The sequence below is a fragment of the Notolepis coatsorum genome, assembly GCF_963971535.1.
Source record: "Notolepis coatsorum genome assembly, chromosome: 8".
Lineage (NCBI taxonomy): Eukaryota > Metazoa > Chordata > Actinopteri > Aulopiformes > Paralepididae > Notolepis > Notolepis coatsorum.
Window position 1 is genome coordinate 138,706,736 of NC_140172.1, and position 18,165 is coordinate 138,724,900.

Sequence of the window (18,165 nt, forward strand, 5' to 3'; positions counted from 1 at the left end):
AGGACAGTTCAGTCAGTATGTTCTTCCTGTGCCCCAGGACAGTTCAGTCAGTATGTTCTTCCTGTGCCCCAGGACAGTTCAGTCAGTATGTTCTTCCTGTGTCTTTATACCTGTATCACTGTACATATTAATACTAAATCTGTACATACATCTGATTAGCACTATTACTCAGTAGTACTCATTTATATATTATATATATTTATAGTTTAATCACCTGTACATTGTATATTACTATTGCACTTTACTGTTACATGTTACATTACAGCCCTCGCACTCTTCTACCCTCCCGTTGGGTTGACAGGCTGCCTAGCGCCTGGCTGTCCAGAGCCGCAGCCCAGTGTGGGATATTCCTGAGCCTGGTTCTAAATGAGGGCTAAACAGGGAACAGGGTCTGTTGCTGGCAGGGCTGAGAGATGCAAGTCAGCAGATTTCCCTCAGCAGTGTGTGATTAATAAGGAGGCCGATCAGAAGACTTGGAGCAGAACCAATTTAAAAGTGAACAAACAGGCTGAGCACACAATGGAAACATCTATCTGTCTCTCTCTCTGTGTGTGTCTCTCTCTCTCTCTGTCTCTCTCTCTCTAGCTCTATCTGTCTCTCTCTGTCTCTGTCTCTCTCTGTCTCTCTAGCTCTGTCTCTCTATCTAGCTCTCTGTCTCTCTCTGTCTCTATCTCTGTGTGTCTCTCTCTCTATCTGTCTCGCTCTCTCTCTGTCTCTCTGTGTGTCTCTGTCTCTCTATCTCTATATCTCCCTCTGTCTCTATCTGTCTCTGTATATGTCTCTATCTTTATCTACCAGTCTCTCTCTCTGTCTCGCTCTCTCTGGCTCTCTCTCTCACTCTATCTCTCTCTCTGTCTATCCCTCTCTCTCTGACTCTCTCTCTCACTCTATCTCTATCTCTCTCTCTTCTCTCCCTCTATCTCTCCTCTCTTTCTCTCTCTCTCTCTCTCTCTCTCTCTCTCTCTCTCTCTCTCTCTCTCTCTCTCTCTCTCTCTCTCTCTCTCTCTCTCTCTCTCTCTCTCTCTCTCTCTCTCTCTCTCTCTCTCTCTCAGCTGCAGGCCCATTAAATAAGAAGATATTGACAATAAGACCCAATTATTCGTATGAATCACTTTGCTGACAATGTTGTTTTCAAGAACATCCTTATTATCTATTTGTACCAAAAAGGAAACAGGAACCCAAACAGATACCGCAGTCTTCATGGATTGGCACCTGATTACAGTATGTTATGGATATGTTATAGATGTGTTGTGGTTATGTTATGGATACCTGATTACTGTATGTTCTTATGTTACTATGATTTAAGGCTGAACAATATAGAAAAGAAGATTTCACTATATTTCAGCTAATGCTATTATTTGCATCATTGTTATCCTTTTAATGAGTGATGATGTGAGGGATCTGAACAAAAACAACAATGTTTTCTGTTTAATACAATAAGTGGCCCAGGTCATCTCTGCAGCTCCACACTGCTTCCTTTAGAACAGTAAGTCTATCACACATATCAGGATTTGGATGTTGCACTATAGGCCATGTTACAATTTCATAACGATAATGATGAAAGCTGCAATAATAATGTCCTGACCAGTAGAGGGCAGCACGGAGCACCTCTCCCTCCCTAAACGAAAGATTCATCTTGTTTCGCCACAAGTGATCATTCTAAATAATCACCTATGAACATAACGCTGCCTTGCTGTCACACTCAGTCCTGTTGTAATTCATATATTTGCTTAAAAAAGGAATGGTTTTCATGCATAGATTACTAGATTTCAACTCCAATATATTAATGTTCTCTTGCTTCTGGCCGTTAAACAAAGTGAAAATGGCCCATAGAGAACATGACATACTTCACCTACGAACACAATACTGTTCTGACAGCACAATATAGATGTAATTAAGAGATTTACTGAACATTCATAGGTTTATAAAATAGGCGGAGCTAAAGCACGTTCCGGGTTTGTCAATAAAGAAAATAAATGATGAGATAACTACATACTTTCTTGAGACCTTCTGATGGCAGGGTTGATTGAGTAGGACACCATGACTCAACGAGACCTTCTGATAGCAGGGTTGATTGAGTAGGACACCATGACTCAACAAGACCTTCTGATAGCAGGGTTGATTGAGTAGGACACCATGACTCAACGAGACCTTCTGATAGCAGGGTTGATTGAGTAGGACACCATGACTCAATGAGACCTTCTGATAGCAGGGATGATTGAGTAGGACACCATGACTCAATGAGACCTTCTGGTGGCAGGGATGATTGAGTAGGACACCATGACTCAATGAGACCTTCTGATGGCAGGGTTGATTGAGTAGGACACCATGACTCAATGAGACCTTCTGATGGCAGGGTTGATTGAGTAGGACACCATGACTCAATGAGACCTTCTGATGGCAGGGTTGATTGAGTAGGACACCATGACTCAACGAGACCTTCTGATAGCAGGGATGATTGAGTAGGACACCATGACTCAATGAGACCTTCTGATGGCAGGGTTGATTGAGTAGGACACCATGACTCAACGAGACCTTCTGATAGCAGGGATGATTGAGTAGGACACCATGACTCAATGAGACCTTCTGATGGCAGGGATGATTGAGTAGGACACCATGACTCAATGAGACCTTCTGATGGCAGGGTTGATTGAGTAGGACACCATGACTCAACGAGACCTTCTGATAGCAGGGATGATTGAGTAGGACACCATGACTCAACGAGACCTTCTGATAGCAGGGATGATTGAGTAGGACACCATGACTCAACGAGACCTTCTGATGGCAGGGTTGATTGAGTCTGGACACCATGACTCAATGAGACCTTCTGATGGCAGGTGGCCACACGAAGTTTGGAAAATGTGAAACTTTTTGTTAGATATTGATTATTGCTAGGGATGTCCGATATTATCGGCCGACCAATATTATCGGCCGATATCGGCAGTAAAATGTGATATCGGAAAATATCGGTATCGGTAAAAAAAAAAAAAAAAACAATAACAATATTTGTTATATATATATCCAGTGAAATTATTAGTTACCTGAAATTATTCCGTTTTTTTGGGGGGGGGAAACCCTGCATATATCGGTATCGGTTGATATCGGTTGATATCGGTATCGGAAATTAAGAGTTGGACAATATCGGAATATCGGTATCGGTAAAAAAGCCAATATCGAGCATCCCTAATTATTGCAGCTTTAATTGTTCAGCTCTAGTATTATCATTTCCACCACATCTAGTTGGACCTCTCTCGGTTCAGTAACGGTAGTAGACGGTAGACCTCCCCCCTTCTGGAGGGAGCACTGTGGGGGGTGCGTATCTGCTGAATGAAGCCGGTCTGGGGGTCCAGGACGAGGCCAGATGTTGGCGGAGGGAGACCTCTCTTCTCTGAGTCCCCTTGCTCCACCCCCCCCCCCCACCCCCCCACCCCCCTCTATGGCGGGCTGCTATAGGGCTGGACTTCTGGACTTGAACTTTGTGCTGCACTGTATCCATGTCCCCAACCACTGCACTTTACAGTCTTATTGTTGTCTCACTGTTCTGTCCTGTGTTGCACTTTATAATTATTTATTTACGGTTGTGTTGTTCTTAATTGTGAACATAAAGCATGCACTGTAAATGTCGAATCACGTTCCATTTGTACAAACAATATGGTGAATAAAGTGATCTGAATCTGAATCTGAGTGCTGTGAGGAGGAGTGGGCTGGCTGACAGGCTGTTAGAGCGTTACATTACAGAACACAAACTACAGGGTGTTAGAGAGCGTGGCAGCTTTACATTACAGAACACAATTACAAGCTCATAACTTCTGTGTAACTACTCTGTTATTAGCCCGTGATTTGTGTCTATAATGTAAACTGCTGCCAGAAGATTATTTCCTGCCGCACACCAACGTTCATTAACGCTCTCGATACAGAAGCCTCTTCCTATTAGACGCCTGTTGTTATTCCATACTGCGTTATTATTTTTACATGACCTGGAGTCATACTGTATCATCATCATGCATTATTCAAGAGAATAATGCAGTATTCTCTTGTGCCTCTCCACACTCCTTAGTGGAGTTTCTAGCACCTCCTTCAGGCAGAAGAGGTACTGCAGGTGGAGAGGCTGATCGATAACTGTTTGATTGTTGGCTCTATTCCCAGCAACAACAGTGCGTGTGTGTGTGTGTCTCGAAGGTGTGTGCAAATGTACCATGTGTAAATTAGTCGATAAAAGTAATAAACGTCTTCTTCTCCTTCTTCTGCTCCTTCTCCTCCTTCCTTCTCCTCCTTCTCCTTCTTCTTCATCTTCTTCTTCTCTTTCTTCATCTCCTTCTTCTTCTTGTCCATCTCCTTCTTCATCTCCTTCTTCTTCTTCTCCTTCTTCTTCTACTTCTTCTTCTCCTTCTTCTTCTTCTCCTCCTTCTTCTTCTCCTTCTTCTTCTCCCCCTTCTCCTCCTTCTTCTTCTCCTTATCCTTCTCCTTCTTATCCATCTTCTTCTTCTCTTTCTCCTTCTTCTTCTCCTCCTCCTCCTTCTTCTTCTCCTCCTTCTCTTCCTCCAGGGTAACTCTCCCCCGATGGTGGTGAACACGGACACTCTCGACGGCTCCCCCTACGTAAGCATCGCCTCAGTCTCTTCTTCACTGTACAGCTCTGTTACAACTTCTAACTGGGCCCCTGTTTATTTCCTGTTTGCTGATACAAGGCTGACAGGAAATAACTTGCCTATATTCACGTCTTTCTACTATTACCCTGCCCATACCTGTACCTCCCCTCCCCCATGCTGCTATGATGCCCGGATTTCCCCAAGGGGATCAATAAAGGAAGATCTTAGTTATATCTTATAAAGCCGAATTCTTCTGAAAAGGTCTAGAATAATTTCTTTCTTTCTTTCTTTCTTTCTTTCTTTCTTTCAGATCCCCATTAGTCACTGCCTCAGCAGCGACTATTCTTCCTGGGGTCTGGATACAAACATATAAAAATCAAACAAGAATAATCAATAAAATATACAAACAAATATAGAACAATAAACAAATCAAAATCAGACATACAAACAAATATAGAACAATAACAAATATACAAACATAGAACAAATTAAATATCAATAAAACAACAAATATCAATAAAGCAACAAACGGAAACATCTCAGAGAAAACTAAAACTTGTTCAAAAACAGCTTGACATTCCATATACTAATATTCCTCATAACCATTAGACAAAGACTAACCCTGGCTTTCCTAACCCTGGTGACTGTTTGATGACCTATGACCCCAAGGGGAATTAAAGTTTTTTTGTGCATTATGTTATACAGTAAATACATAGAATGTAAAAGTCACACTATATATTTTACAACCTCTGTTACGAAATCGGCAAGTGAGGTTGTGACAGAGATAATGGATAGATTGCCATTGAATGTACGGTGCACATTCATGACCCCAAGAGGAAGAAATGCATTGATTTTGATCCCGATTATCTTTCATCTATCATCAGACCAAACATTCCATTTTAAAACGAGCGTATCTCCTGACCCGTTAGTGGGTCAGTTCGAATATTCATGAACCCTAGAGGAATACACCTATTGATTCTGGTGACCCCATGACCTTTCCCCTAGCCAAACTGAGAACAAGATATCTTGGAAAGTAATGGCCGGATTGCCATAATATTCGCTGTGCCCATTCATGACCCCAATGGGAAGAAATGTATTGACCCCATCACCTCCTCTTTGCTACCATGTATTGATTTCCGTGACCCCATCACCTCCTCTTTGCTACCATGTGGATTTATAGCCTGGGTCTATTGAGACTGGCAATATTGGCCACTTTTGTTTGTCATCTACCCAGTAAAATGTTGAAAGTAACAGCAAAGTGGGCCTTGGTGGAAGCTTGCACCCTACTGAGTGCATTCTTCTAGTTAGTTATTTTATTTTATCATAGTTTATTTGCTAATGGTGTCTGAATGTTGATGAAAGTCATATAAAATGTAAAACTGTTTATCTCACCATCCTCATAACAGAGATATTTGTGAAGATATAAAGCAAGGGGTTTGGTGTTTTTCATTCAGAATTGACAGACTTCAAAGACTCGTGTATCACTTAGACACAGTGTCCCAAGCTCACGGGACGTTGAGAGACACAATCAGCAAGCTGGCAGTGTCCCTGTTGCCTAGCAACACGAGCAGCATACATGTCCTTTATCGCTGAGTGGCAGCTGTGTCCCGCGGCTTCAGTCTGAGGGGAAGAGACAGAGAGGCAACAGGCTGGTTACTTGGTTTAGACAGAAACATTAGGTTTTTCAGATGAATCCTCCTCCTCTATGTGATATAATTATTCTTCTCTTACATGATATCCTCTTCTCCTGTATGATATATTCTTCTCTTACATGATATCCGCTTCTCCTATATGATATCCTCTTCTCCTATATGATATCCTCTTCTCCTATATCATATCCCCTTCTCTTACATGATATCATCTTCTCTTACATGATATCCTCTTCTCCTATATGATATATTCTTCTCCTACATGATGTACTCTTCTCCTATATCATATCCTATATTATATTTTATTCTCCTATATGATATATTCTTCTCCTACATGATGTACTCTTCTCCTATATCATATCCTATATTATATTTTATTCTCCTATATGATATATTCTTCTCCTACATGATGTACACTTCTCCTATATCATATCCTATATTATATTTTATTCTCCTATATGATATATTCTTCTCCTATATGATATATTCTTCTCTCACATGATATATTCTTCTCCTATATGATATATTCTTCTCCTATATGTTATATGATATATATATGATATCCTATATTATATTTTCTTCTCCTATATGATATATTCTTCTCCTATATGATATATTCTTCTCCTATATGATATATTCTTCTCCTATATGTCATATGATATATATATGATATCCTATATTATATTTTCTTCTCCTATGATATATTCTTCTCCTATATGATATATTCTTCTCCTATATGATATATTATTCTCCTATATGTCATATGATATATATATGATATCCTCTTCTATATGATATCCTATATTATATATTCTTCTCCTACATGATATATTCTTCTCCTATATGATATATTCTTCTCCTACATGATATATTCTTCTCCTATATGATATATTCTTCTCCTACATGATGTATTATTCTCCTATATGATATATTCTTCTCCTATATGTCATATGATATATATATGATATCCTCTTCTATATGATATCCTATATTATATATTCTTCTCCTACATGATATATTCTTCTCCTATATGATATATTCTTCTCCTACATGATGTATTATTCTCCTATATGATATATTCTTCCCCTATATGATATATTCTTCCCCTATCCTATATGATATATTCTTCTCCTATATAATCTCCTACATTTAAAGCAGCACCTGTTCTCTTGTTGTTGCACCTTATGACTCCTCTACTCTCCTGAAGCCGAAGTACTGCAAATAAAACCTCTTCCTCTTCCTCTTCCTCTTCTTCCTCCTGCAGGTGAACGGGACCGAGGGGGAGATTGAGTATGAAGAGATCACGCTGGAAAGAGTGAGTCCTAGTATCACCTAGCTCAGGGCTATTCAACTAAATTGTTCAGGGGGCCACATTGTCAGAAACCCAAGGGGCCAGGGGCCGGACTGCCACGGCGCCTCCCCGTGCTATGAATATATGTACACTTGACACAACACGCAACCACATTTTCACAACTTTTATTTAACTACATTGCAAAAGTAGTATACTTTTCAAAAAAAGTGCTTCATTTATGTGCCACATCTGCAACATCTCCTGCAGAAAGTGCTTCATTTATGACTGTGCAACAACTGCAACATCTCCTCTTCAACATTTCAATATAAAAATAAAATAAAAAACAAACAAGTGCATGATGTGCATCTGAACATTCTAACATCAACACTTGAACAAAAAAACACACTTATAGTGCAGCTGAGCTTATGAAAAAGTGCTTCATGTCTGTGCAACAACAGCAAATCACAGCATCTTATTAGCACTTATTGTCCACTCTTAACTCTCAAACATCAGGGGGGTGGGGGGCAGACAGGCCTAGCCTACATACACACATCTAATGAGAGCGATTGCACTTCTTTGACTGGGCAATGGCAGAGAAAGAGGGTTCATAGGAAGTGAGGGCTACCCGCAAACAGTGATGCAAATGCTCATTTGTCAAGGAGGCACGTTGCTTGTTTTAATGGCATTCATGTGAGAGAAACTGGATTCACAGGTGTATGTTGAGCCAAACATTGTTAGCACAGATATTGCCAGCGTTTTTATTTTGGGGAATGTCTTGACATGAATACACTTTATCCAAAATGTTGTGGTGGATTCATTCTCAAGTGCCTGCTTCAGAGCAATTATTTCAAGTTGCAGGAGACCTTCATCAATGTGAAGTGATGCAAGGAACTCTTGTCCTTTTGTGGAAATAGCAGCTACATTGGCAAATGGGTTGCTCACAAAATGCATCAATTCTCTGGACATGTCAAATTCATCAAATCGACTTGCAAAGTTTTCCCTCAATTTATCAATGAAATCTGTCATTAATTGCGTGACTTTTGGCTCAATTGTGCGTGTTAACGTTGACATGAAAAGAAAAAAGTAAAAAAAAAAAAATATAATTTTTTTTTTTTATTATCGTGTAATCTTTGGCGGGCCGGTCAGAATTATCCCGCGGGCCGGATCTGGCCCGCGGGCCGCCAGTTGAATAGCCCTAGCTAGTATACCTAGTATCACCTAGTATCACCTGACCTCTAGTCATTAGTAATAACTGGACTAGTATCACCTGACGTCTAGTCATTAGTAATAACTGGACTAGTATGACCTGGAGACCTCTAGTCATTACTACCAATACTAGAGGTGGTCTATGATCTTAATCCCGTGTGAATCTGCCATGTCTGCAATTTGTAAAGGAAAAATTCCAGCTAATTACCTACCATAATTTGCCAAACACAGAGGTCATATGATAATAGTCCTGTGTGACTCGGCATCTCAGTAATTCGGGGTGGTAATCTGTTCTTGGTAGTATATCATAATCAATACAGGAAGGATTTCAAATGCATTTTCAGTGCAAACTTCAAATCAATCTGCTGCACTATAACACGGAGATCAATAGGTCTACAGTCGCTCAGGCGGACGTGTGTCTCCATCCAGAGTAGAAGCTCCATCCAGAGTAGAAGCTCGTCCTGTGACTGTTATCCAGCTCGTTACTACCCCTGCTGGACTCAGAGATATCATTCATCATTGAATCATTCAAGTATTAACTCATTCAGGGCCGAGGATATTCCTCATCCTGTTCTAGCTAGGCCGTGCTGTTAAAGATAGGAGTGCGTCACATTGTTTGTAGAGCTATATCTATATTCTATATTATAGCTATGGATACAATACTATGGTAATTTGACAGTAACTATCTTCTGTCCAAGATGCAAAAAAGAAAAGAAAAAAGATTTATGAATACATTCGCGAGTTATGCCGTGGTGAATATAAATATAATTTCGGAATTATCCGGGCTAATTCCTGGGAGGCTGGCTATAGGGTGCAACGTGAATTCTACTAAAAGCATTGGCGTTTAGTCCCTGGACACGCTAATATTTCAAAATCAAATGTATATAATAGGTATTATGTTTCATCATGAATGCATGAAAGGGGGGGGGGGGTCGTTTCTGATGCTTTGATTGCCAGTTACGGCATTCGTTATTACCACAACACAGGCAGATCAGCTGGATCGGTATGAAAACATTATTGGATCAAGCTGAAATTGACTACCTGTGGTCAGGGGTATTCCAAAAAGAATATTCCAATTGTTTGATCGCCATCTGGTCCATCTGATGTCCATCTTGTCCACGACATAATCCAGCACAACACATGCATCGATTGTCCCGAAAAGGATTCAATGTGATCGAGTGAAGCCCTAGGCTTCCCTGTACTAAAAAACTGCGCCCGGTAACACCCGGTCTGGAACAGGGTTTACTGCACTCTCGATACTGCCTACTAGCAGGATATGGCCGGTAGTGCACCCTCGGAGTCCCAGTATGCCTTTTAACGGCAACATACAGGTCCGTGACATTGAATAGAATATTAAAATAAAAAAAAAGTTTTTTGGCCCTTAACACATCCTGCACCATAAACGTTGTACAACGTGATTCAAGTTCATACTAATTCTGCCATTCCATGGCGTACGACGTTATTGAGATCATATTGCATTTTTTCGCCATGTTATTCATAATTCCCTCACGGAGCCTCGTCTGATGCAGTGGGAGCATGCACAACTATGCAACGCTTCAATACTGCCCCCTGGTGGATGATCGGCGAGTTGCCAAACCGGAAATGGACGAGTCGATCTCGGTGCGTCTTGGAAATGCGTCCGGCACTCGCATATTGTCTCGGGACTCAAGACACACACACCGTGTATATGGATTGCTGCCATAACTCAATAATCTACAAGATTTGGGCTGTTGTTATTATTATTATACAAACCGGAAATGGATCGACTCGATCGCCGTCAAATAAGTGGGATCTTTTTGCTCCAGTCTCACCGGCCAACGGTAAGAGGACACTGATGTCATTTTCAGCGCGTTTGTTTATTATTATCCATGCAAACTGCTCCGATCAATATATCACCCATACTACATAAAGCATTTACCGACGATCACGGAATTATAAACAACCCCCCCCCCCCCCGTTCACCCGCGCATGATAAGTCATAACGTTTAGGATCATGTACAGTTGAAATGTTTAATATAGCGTGTATCGCCAACAAACGGCATTTGATAATCTATATATGCGTTTATGCCTATATCTCACGTTCTAGGAATTACTGCAGAAAACAATAAAAACATATTTATATTCTAGACGGTATTTTCGTATGAACCTATGAATGAAAAAGTAAAACGTTCCTACATCCAGTAATTTGTTCTTACTTGCTTGCCTGGGTAAATAAAGGTTAAAATAAATGTAAAAAAAAATATATATATATATAAAACCGATACAGGTAATTTCCGATATTACATTTTAATGCCAATATCGGCTGATAATATCAGACATCCCTAATAAAAATAAAAATTACGTGTTTGTTTTACAGGGTAACTCCGGCCTGGGCTTCAGCATCGCGGGGGGAACAGACAACCCCCACGTGGGCGACGACCCGAGCATCTTCATCACCAAGATCATCCCCGGAGGAGCCGCGGCTCAGGACGGACGTCTGAGGTAACACAGGGAGCCCAGTCTGAGGCCACACAGGGAGCCCAGTCTGAGGTCACACAGGGAGCCCAGTCTGAGGTAACACAGGGAGCCCAGTCTGAGGTCACACAGAGAGCCCAGTCTGAGGTCACACAGAGAGCCCAGTCTGAGGCCACACAGGGAGCCCAGTCTGAGGCCACACAGGGAGCCCAGTCTGAGGCCACACAAGGAGCCCAGTCTGAGGCCACACAGGGAGCCCAGTCTGAGGTCACACAAGGGAGCCCAGTCTGAGGCCACACAGGGAGCCCAGTCTGAGGCCACACAAGGAGCCCAGTCTGAGGCCACACAGGGAGCCCAGTCTGAGGTCACACAAGGAGCCCAGTCTGAGGTCACACACAGGGAGCCCAGTCTGAGGTAACACACACAGGGAGCCCAGTCTGAGGCCACACAGGGAGCCCAGTCTGAGGTAACACAAGGAGCCCAGTCTGAGGTCACACACAGGGAGCCCAGTCTGAGGTAACACACACAGGGAGCCCAGTCTGAGGTAACACACAGGGAGCCCAGTCTGAGGTAACACACAGGGAGCCCAGTCTGAGGTAACACACAGGGAGCCCAGTCTGAGGTAACACAGGGAGCCCAGTCTGAGGTAACACACAGGGAGCCCAGTCTGAGGTAACACACAGGGAGCCCAGTCTGAGGTAACACACAGGGAGCCCAGTCTGAGGTAACACACAGAGAGCCCAGTCTGAGGTAACACACAGAGAGAGCCCAGTCTGAGGTAACACAGGGAGCCCAGTCTGAGGCCACACAGGGAGCCCAGTCTGAGGCCACACAGGGAGCCCAGTCTGAGGCCACACAGGGAGCCCAGTCTGAGGCCACACAAGGAGCCCAGTCTGAGGCCACACAGGGAGCCCAGTCTGAGGCCACACAGGGAGCCCAGTCTGAGGTCACACAAGGAGCCCAGTCTGAGGTCACACACAGGGAGCCCAGTCTGAGGCCACACAGGGAGCCCAGTCTGAGGTAACACAAGGAGCCCAGTCTGAGGTCACACACAGGGAGCCCAGTCTGAGGTAACACACACAGGGAGCCCAGTCTGAGGTAACACAGGGAGCCCAGTCTGAGGTAACACACAGGGAGCCCAGTCTGAGGTAACACACAGGGAGCCCAGTCTGAGGTCACACAGAGAGCCCAGTCTGAGGCCACACAGGGAGCCCAGTCTGAGGTAACACAAGGAGCCCAGTCTGAGGCCACACAAGGAGCCCAGTCTGAGGTAACACACACAGGGAGCCCAGTCTGAGGTAACACACACAGGGAGCCCAGTCTGAGGCCACACAAGGAGCCCAGTCTGAGGTAACACACACAGGGAGCCCAGTCTGAGGTAACACACACAGGGAGCCCAGTCTGAGGCCACACAGGGAGCCCAGTCTGAGGTAACACACAGGGAGCCCAGTCTGAGGTAACACACAGGGAGCCCAGTCTGAGGTAATACACACAGGGAGCCCAGTCTGAGGTAACACACAGGGAGCCCAGTCTGAGGTAACACACACAGGGAGCCCAGTCTGAGGTAACACAGGGAGCCCAGTCTGAGGTAACACACAGGGAGCCCAGTCTGAGGTAACACACAGGGAGCCCAGTCTGAGGTAACACACAGGGAGCCCAGTCTGAGGTAACACAGGGAGCCCAGTCTGAGGTAACACACAGAGAGCCCAGTCTGAGGTAACACACAGGGAGCCCAGTCTGAGGTAACACAGGGAGCCCAGTCTGAGGCCACACAGGGAGCCCAGTCTGAGGCCACACAGGGAGCCCAGTCTGAGGCCACACAAGGAGCCCAGTCTGAGGCCACACAGGGAGCCCAGTCTGAGGTCACACAAGGAGCCCAGTCTGAGGTCACACACACAGGGAGCCCAGTCTGAGGTAACACAAGGAGCCCAGTCTGAGGTCACACACAGGGAGCCCAGTCTGAGGTAACACACACAGGGAGCCCAGTCTGAGGTAACACAGGGAGCCCAGTCTGAGGTAACACACAGGGAGCCCAGTCTGAGGTAACACACACAGGGAGCCCAGTCTGAGGTAACACACAGGGAGCCCAGTCTGAGGTAACACAGGGAGCCCAGTCTGAGGTAACACACAGGGAGCCCAGTCTGAGGTAACACACAGAGAGCCCAGTCTGAGGTAACACACAGGGAGCCCAGTCTGAGGTAACACAGGGAGCCCAGTCTGAGGTCACACAGGGAGCCCAGTCTGAGGTAACACACAGGGAGCCCAGTCTGAGGTAACACACAGGGAGCCCAGTCTGAGGTCACACAGGGAGCCCAGTCTGAGGTAACACACAGGGAGCCCAGTCTGAGGTCACACACAGGGAGCCCAGTCTGAGGTCACACAAGGAGCCCAGTCTGAGGTAACACACAGAGAGAGCCCAGTCTGAGGTAATACAGGGAGCCCAGTCTGAGGTAACACAGGGAGCCCAGTCTGAGGTCACACAGGGAGCCCAGTCTGAGGTAACACACACAGGGAGCCCAGTCTGAGGTAACACACACAGGGAGCCCAGTCTGAGGTAACACACAGGGAGCCCAGTCTGAGGTCACACAGGGAGCCCAGTCTGAGGTCACACAGGGAGCCCAGTCTGAGGCCACACACAGGGAGCCCAGTCTGAGGTAACACAGGGAGCCCAGTCTGAGGTAACACAGGGAGCCCAGTCTGAGGTAACACACAGGGAGCCCAGTCTGAGGTAACACAGGGAGCCCAGTCTGAGGCCACACAGAGAGCCCAGTCTGAGGCCACACAGGGAGCCCAGTCTGAGGTAACACAGGGAGCCCAGTCTGAGGTCACACAGAGAGCCCAGTCTGAGGTAACACAGGGAGCCCAGTCTGAGGTAACACACACAGGGAGCCCAGTCTGAGGCCACACAGGGAGCCCAGTCTGAGGTCACACAGGGAGCCCAGTCTGAGGTCACACAGGGAGCCCAGTCTGAGGCCACACAGGGAGCCCAGTCTGAGGTAACACAGGGAGCCCAGTCTGAGGTCACACACAGGGAGCCCAGTCTGAGGTAACACACACAGAGAGCCCAGTCTGAGGTAACACACAGGGAGCCCAGTCTGAGGTAACACACAGGGAGCCCAGTCTGAGGTCACACAAGGAGCCCAGTCTGAGGTCACACACAGGGAGCCCAGTCTGAGGTCACACAGGGAGCCCAGTCTGAGGTAACAGACAGGGAGCCCAGTCTGAGGTCACACAGGGAGCCCAGTCTGAGGTAACACAGGGAGCCCAGTCTGAGGTAACACAGGGAGCCCAGTCTGAGGTAACACCCAGGGAGCCCAGTCTGAGGCCACACAGGGAGCCCAGTCTGAGGCCACACAGAGAGCCCAGTCTGAGGTAACACACAGGGAGCCCAGTCTGAGGCCACACAGGGAGCCCAGTCTGAGGCCACACAGAGAGCCCAGTCTGAGTTAACACACAGGGAGCCCAGTCTGAGGTAACACACAGGGAGCCCAGTCTGAGGTAACACACAGGGAGCCCAGTCTGAGGCCACACAGGGAGCCCAGTCTGAGGTAACACACAGGGAGCCCAGTCTGAGGTAACACAGGGAGCCCAGTCTGAGGTAACACACAGAGAGCCCAGTCTGAGGTAACACACAGGGAGCCCAGTCTGAGGTAACACAGGGAGCCCAGTCTGAGGTAACACACAGGGAGCCCAGTCTGAGGTAACACACACGGAGCCCAGTCTGAGGTCACACAGGGAGCCCAGTCTGAGGTCACACAGGGAGCCCAGTCTGAGGTAACACACAGAGGGAGCCCAGTCTGAGGTAAAACACAGGGAGCCCAGTCTGAGGTAATACAGGGAGCCCAGTCTGAGGTAACACACAGGGAGCCCAGTCTGAGGTAATACAGGGAGCCCAGTCTGAGGTAACACACAGAGAGAGCCCAGCCTGAGGTAAAACACAAGAGCCCAGTCTGCAGGAAGTACATGTTAAAGCTGCACTATGGAAGAGTGGCGCCCTGTGGCCACGAGAGGTAACTGCACCGCGTTTAAACAATGGCGGATGAGAGAAGGCTAGGTAATTTTGGACACATTTGTTTTACATTTGTGTCGTTCACATCTTATGCTCAAGAAACGAGACCGTATCAGTGTTAGCCTCTCTTGAAGCTAATCAGTGTTAGCCTCTCTTGTAGCTAATCAGTGTTAGCCTCTCTTGTAGCTAATCAGTGTTAGCCTCTCTTGTAGCTAATCAGTGTTAGCCTCTCTTGTAGCTAATCAGTGTTATGTTAGCCTCTCTTGTAGCTAATCAGTGTTATGTTAGCCTCTCTTGTAGCTAATCAGTGTTGGCCTCTCTTGTAGCGGACCAGTGTTAGCCTCTCTTGGAGCTAATCAGTGTTAGCCTCTCTTGTAGCTAATCAGTGTTAGCCTGTCTTGGAGCTAATCAGTGTTAGCCTCTCTTGGAGCTAATCAGTGTTATGTTAGCCTCTCTTGGAGCTAATCAGTGTTAGCCTCTCTTGTAGCTAATCAGTGTTAGCCTCTCTTGTAGCTAATCAGTGTTAGCCTCTCTTGTAGCTAACCAGTGTTAGCCTGTCTTGGAGCTAATCAGTGTTAGCCTCTCTTGTAGCTAATCAGTTTTAGCCTCTCTTGGAGCTAATCAGTGTTAGCCTCTCTTGTAGCTAACCAGTGTTAGCCTGTCTTGGAGCTAATCAGTGTTAGCCTCTCTTGTAGCTAATCAGTGTTAGCCTCTCTTGGAGCTAACCAGTGTCATGTATGTCATAAATGTCACTATGAATTGAAAATGGGGGACCCTGATGTAAACAAGACATGTCTTTCTCTGGTCTGCATCCCTTAACCCTTTCACTGCCACACAACAGCCGTCACACACATACCGTCAGTGTCGTGTGGCAGTGAAAGGGTTAACAATTGTGTGTATTGAGCGGTACTGTATTGTACCCATTCTGCAATCTGTTAAATAAAGTTTTCATTCATTCATTCATTCAGCCTCTCTTGGAGCTAATCAGTGTTAGCCTCTCTTGTAGCTAATAAGCTGTCATTGTTGTTGCGTTTTTTGCACCGCAATTGGCCTACTTGCCTTCCATCTTCAAAATGCCATTGTGGATTGGGCCTTTAAAGGGCATGTTCTGGATGTTGAGCGTCGTTCAAGGTCCGGGTGTCTGTGTGACCTCTGTGTGACCTCAGACAAATAGATCCTCAGCCGTCTCTGTGGTAGGCGTTTCAAGGTTGTTACAGTTACAGTTTATTTCTATTTATTTTGTGAATTGACTGATTAAAAGGTAGTACTTTTATTTTCAGACCTATGGATATAAAATAGTAACCTTTTAAGGGGAACTACACAACCTTTATTATAGAATAAAGCTACAACCTAGAATACATACTATAGAATAAAGCTCATCTGGGTATGAACTCACCATTCTGTGGATCCATGGAGTAGTGAGCATAATATTGACAGTCAACAGAGCAGACCTGATGACATCACAATTTTCAGAGTATCGAGGTGTTATTATGTAAATGCAGTTTTGTAAAACTCCCTCTCTCTCTCCCTCCATCTCTCTCTCTTTATCTCCCCCCACTCCCCCCTCTCTCTCCATCTCTCTCTCCCCCCTCTCTTTCTCCCTCTCTCTCTCACTCTCTCTCCCTCTCTCCCCCTCTCCCCCCTCTCTCTCCCCCTCCATCTCTCTCTCTTTGTCTCCCCCCACCCCCCTCTCTCTCCCCCTCTCTCTCCCCCCTCTCTCTCCACCTCCCTCTCCCCCTCCCCCTCTCTCTCCCCCTCTCTCTCCCTCACTATCTCTATCTCCCCCCCCTCTCTCCCCCCTCCCCTCTCTCCCCCCCCCTCTCTCCCCCTCTCTCTCTCCCCTCTCTCCCTCTCTCTCCCCCCTCCCCTCCCCCCCTCTCCTCCCTCCCCCTCTCTCTCCCCTCTCTCCCTCTCTCTCCCCCCTCCCTCTCCCCTCTGTCTCCCCTCCTCTCCCTCTCTCTCTCCCTCTCTCTCCCCCGTCCCCCCCCTCCCACTCTCTCTCCCCCCTCTCCCCATCTCTCTCCCCCCTCCCCCTCTCTCTCCCTCTCTCCCTCTCTCTCTCCCCCCTCCCTCCCCCCCTCTCCCCTCCCCCCTCCTCCCCCTCTCCCCCCCTCTCCCACCCCCTCTCAGTGTGAACGACAGCATCCTCTTTGTGAATGACGTGGACGTGAGGGAGGTGACTCACAGCCAGTGCGGTGGAGGCCCTGAAGGATGCGGGGGCATCGTCCGTCTCTATGTCCTCCGCAGGAAGCCGGCGGCGGAGAAGGTCACGGAGATCAAACTCATCAAAGGTCCTAAAGGTACGGTGGCCTTTATGCCATTATACATAACACCTAAATGTTTCAACGTTTGGGAGGGCTGCTGAGAAAATTTATATGGGATGAAAGAAACCTAGAGTCAAACTCAAAATCTTGCAACAAAAAAAAGAAGGAGGGGACTAGCATTACCCAAAATTTAATTAATATTATTACGCAGCACAGGTAAAACCGATTCTAATATGGATGAAAAACGAGATGAGACCCAAATGGAAGTCAATTGAGTTGAATCTAGTGGAATCACTCAGCACATTGATCTTCTCCAGATATAAAAAAGCACAGATCAAAATACACAATTACTCTATATATAACACATTTAAAATCTGGAGGGAAATATGTAAAATAAATAAAATTAAGGAACAAGAAATGATCTGCTTAAGAACAAATAGCATGGGACCCAGATTTTTCTCCAAACAGTATTGACGGTTTTTTTAAGACATGGAAGCTAAGGGCCTCATACGTTTCTATCAAATGTACAATGAAGGAGTGGATTCTTTTGAAAATGTAGCCTAATAAATATGCCTGTCCTAGTAATCACTTTCACCCGATACCTGCAAGTAAGAAGCTACTTAAGAGAAAAAGTCCAAATTAAAACTCTTGAAGATCTCCACCCCCTACTGAAATACATGATAAAGACTCAACAAAGCCATAA

General features: G+C 45.7%; 1 protein-coding gene across 1 annotated transcript in view; it reads left to right on the top strand.

Moving 5' to 3' along the window:
* The window catches only part of LOC311232885 (disks large homolog 4-like), a gene marked incomplete at both ends in the record, with an annotated part of 412,013 nt that overhangs the window by 354,027 nt on the left and 39,821 nt on the right, over positions 1-18,165 (top strand). Inside the window, 4 exon segments of the mRNA XM_084319719.1 lie at positions 4,546-4,599; positions 7,503-7,553; positions 11,092-11,216; positions 17,329-17,498. Of these exon segments, the coding sequence (XP_084175845.1) occupies positions 4,546-4,599; positions 7,503-7,553; positions 11,092-11,216; positions 17,329-17,498 (400 nt within the window).